Source organism: Hydra vulgaris, chromosome 07 (assembly GCF_038396675.1).
Source record: "Hydra vulgaris chromosome 07, alternate assembly HydraT2T_AEP".
NCBI classification, from domain to species: Eukaryota; Metazoa; Cnidaria; class Hydrozoa; order Anthoathecata; family Hydridae; genus Hydra; species Hydra vulgaris.
The window spans coordinates 23,157,501-23,160,000 of record NC_088926.1 but is presented as its reverse complement, the minus strand read 5'-3'; the positions used below and the strand labels follow the sequence as shown (position 1 = coordinate 23,160,000).

General features: G+C 37.1%; 1 protein-coding gene across 1 annotated transcript; it reads left to right on the top strand.

Annotated features, from left to right (window-relative positions):
- Nucleotides 1-292: 292 nt before the first annotated feature.
- Nucleotides 293-1,618, top strand: LOC136082636 (zinc finger MYM-type protein 1-like). Its single transcript, XM_065802049.1, has one exon. The coding sequence runs from the start codon at nucleotides 293-295 to the stop codon at nucleotides 1,616-1,618; it is 1,326 nt and encodes a 441-aa protein (XP_065658121.1).
- The last annotated feature ends 882 nt before the right edge of the window (nucleotides 1,619-2,500 follow it).

The window sequence follows — 2,500 nt, the reverse complement described above, 5'->3', positions numbered from 1 at the left end:
CCAACAAGAAGGTAACAAAATGAATGCCCATTACTTGGGCTGGAGCACTCAAAATGAATTCATCAAAGAGTGCGGAGGAATCGTTCACGGTGCCATCATCAACGAAGCTCATATGGCCATCTACTATTCCATTCTTGTGGATGGGACTCTGGACGTCTCTCACACCGAGCAATTCACCTTTGTTCTCCGCTTTGTACACTTTGGTACTGACAAAAGATGGACCGTGTAGGAGCGCTTTCTGAGGGTCGAGAATCTTGAAAAAAAGATAGGTGCTGACATTGCCAAGCTTATTATGGACGTCTTAGAACAAAATGGAGTCGATCTCAAAAACTGCAGAGGTCAAGGATATGACAATGGAGCGAACATGTCCGGTATATACAAAGGAGTACAGGGGATTATACTGCAAAAAAATCCTCAAGCTCTCTATATGCCATACAGCGCTCATAATCTCAACCTTGCTGGTGTTCATTCTGCTGAATCTTCGGTTGAAGTTAAGAACAACTTTGGCCGAGTCCAGTCACTTTACAATCTTTTCAGTGGAAGCCCTAGTCAGTGGAAAGTCTTGATTGAAACCACTGGTTTGTCCCTTCATCAAACGTCGCAAACCAGATGGAGTGCGCGAATCGAGGCCGTGAGGCCGTTAGTCAAGCGATCTAGGGAAATCCTCGAATCTTTGAAAAAGCTCCGCGATTTTGATCTAACAGCTGATCAATTGAATGAAGTAAAATCTCTGGAGAAGTGGGTTCATTCATTCGAGTTCATCGTAATGACAACCTTTTGGTATAAAACTCTTCAATCAATCAACTACGTGAGCCTTGCACTCCAATCAGAAAATATCTCCTTGGACGACGAGATGAAACTCATTAAGACTCTTATTGAAGATCTAAATCGACTGAGATCATCTTGGACCAGCATCCTTAATGAGGCACGTTTGATAGCATCTGGTCTTGCTTCTTTTGGTTTTCAATCAGAATTTGTGAAGAAGAGGACGAAAAAAAGGAAGACCTTTCACGAAGAGGTGAGGAACACCGCTCATTTCCATGAAGACGAAGCGAAAGAGTTTGAGGTGAGCGTATTCAATACCGCTCTTGATACTCTTATTCAGCAGGTCAGCGATAGATTCCAAGCTGCTGAGAAGACGACGAATATGTTTTCGTTCTTGTGGTCATTGAAATCTCTTGTTATGTCAAATGAAGAAGAATCAGAAGAAAGTGTTGAAGCACCTATCCAATTGGAGGAGAAATGCAAGGTCTTGGCACAAATCTACGCGACCGATGTTGAGGAAAAGAAACTTATAGAAGAGGTCCGCCACCTCGATGCTCTGAAGCGATCCAATCTTTTTGGTCCAAAAGAATCTCTCACTTCCATGCCGCTCTTCGAATCAGTCTGCATTTTGCTGCGCATCTTCAACACCATCCCTGTTTCTGTTGCGGAAGGCGAGAGATCTTTTAGTAAGCTTGCTCTAGTTAAAACAGCTTTAAGGTCTACAATGAGCCAAGAACGACTCATGAATCTTCTGGTTATTTCCATTGAGCATGATCTTGCCAAAAAGTTGTGCTACGGTGAAGTGATTTCCAAATTCGCCATGAGTAAAGCTCGAAAGATCAATTTCCTCTAAAGTTGAAACAACAATAGCTGTTGTATTCTAGACAAATTTTTGCTCTTAACATCCAATAGTGTTTAATGATTGTCTTTGGTCTGTTTCTACCATGTTCTAGTGTCGACTTTATCATTTTATGTATGAGTGTATAACCAAGTCAAAAGACCATTGAAATTATCTAGAAATAAACTGTTCAAATGTTCATTAATTAAAATTAAAAAATTATATATTCTTTTATCCTCTTTGATTTGTTATCAAATGGCTTATTTTATGTATTGAATTATGGATCATTAGATCAGCTTTCACTTTCAGTAGGGCGCTTGGGAAATTTTGACCCTGGGCGCCGCAAAGACTTACGGCGGGCCTGTATATATATATATATATATATATATATATATATATATATATATATATATATATATATATATATATATATATATATATATATATATATATATATATATATATATCTATATCTATATATATTATATATATTACTACTATTTAAATAAACTATGATATAATGATATATTAACGGTATTTCACCAACCTATCGTGATCGGCGTCATGAGGTAATGAAAAAAAAACGATACAAAATAAAATAAAACCAAATGTTAAAAAAAGAAGACATTAAAAAGCGTAAAATATGAAAACCAATCGAATAATATATTAGTGACGTCAGTTAAATTTTTCTAAAAATTGGTCTCCAAGTTTTTATTATCACATCATCCCCTTCATCTCTATTTAAAACAGTTCACTTAATACCCCGTGCCGAATTTATTATTTATTTATCTCCAGGGACTCTCTAACTTTTCTTATCCTGTATTCTGGAATGATTTCCAAGGTTTTATGATTTAGCCAATCAAAAGTAGTACAGCATGATTTAGAATGTTCCGTGGC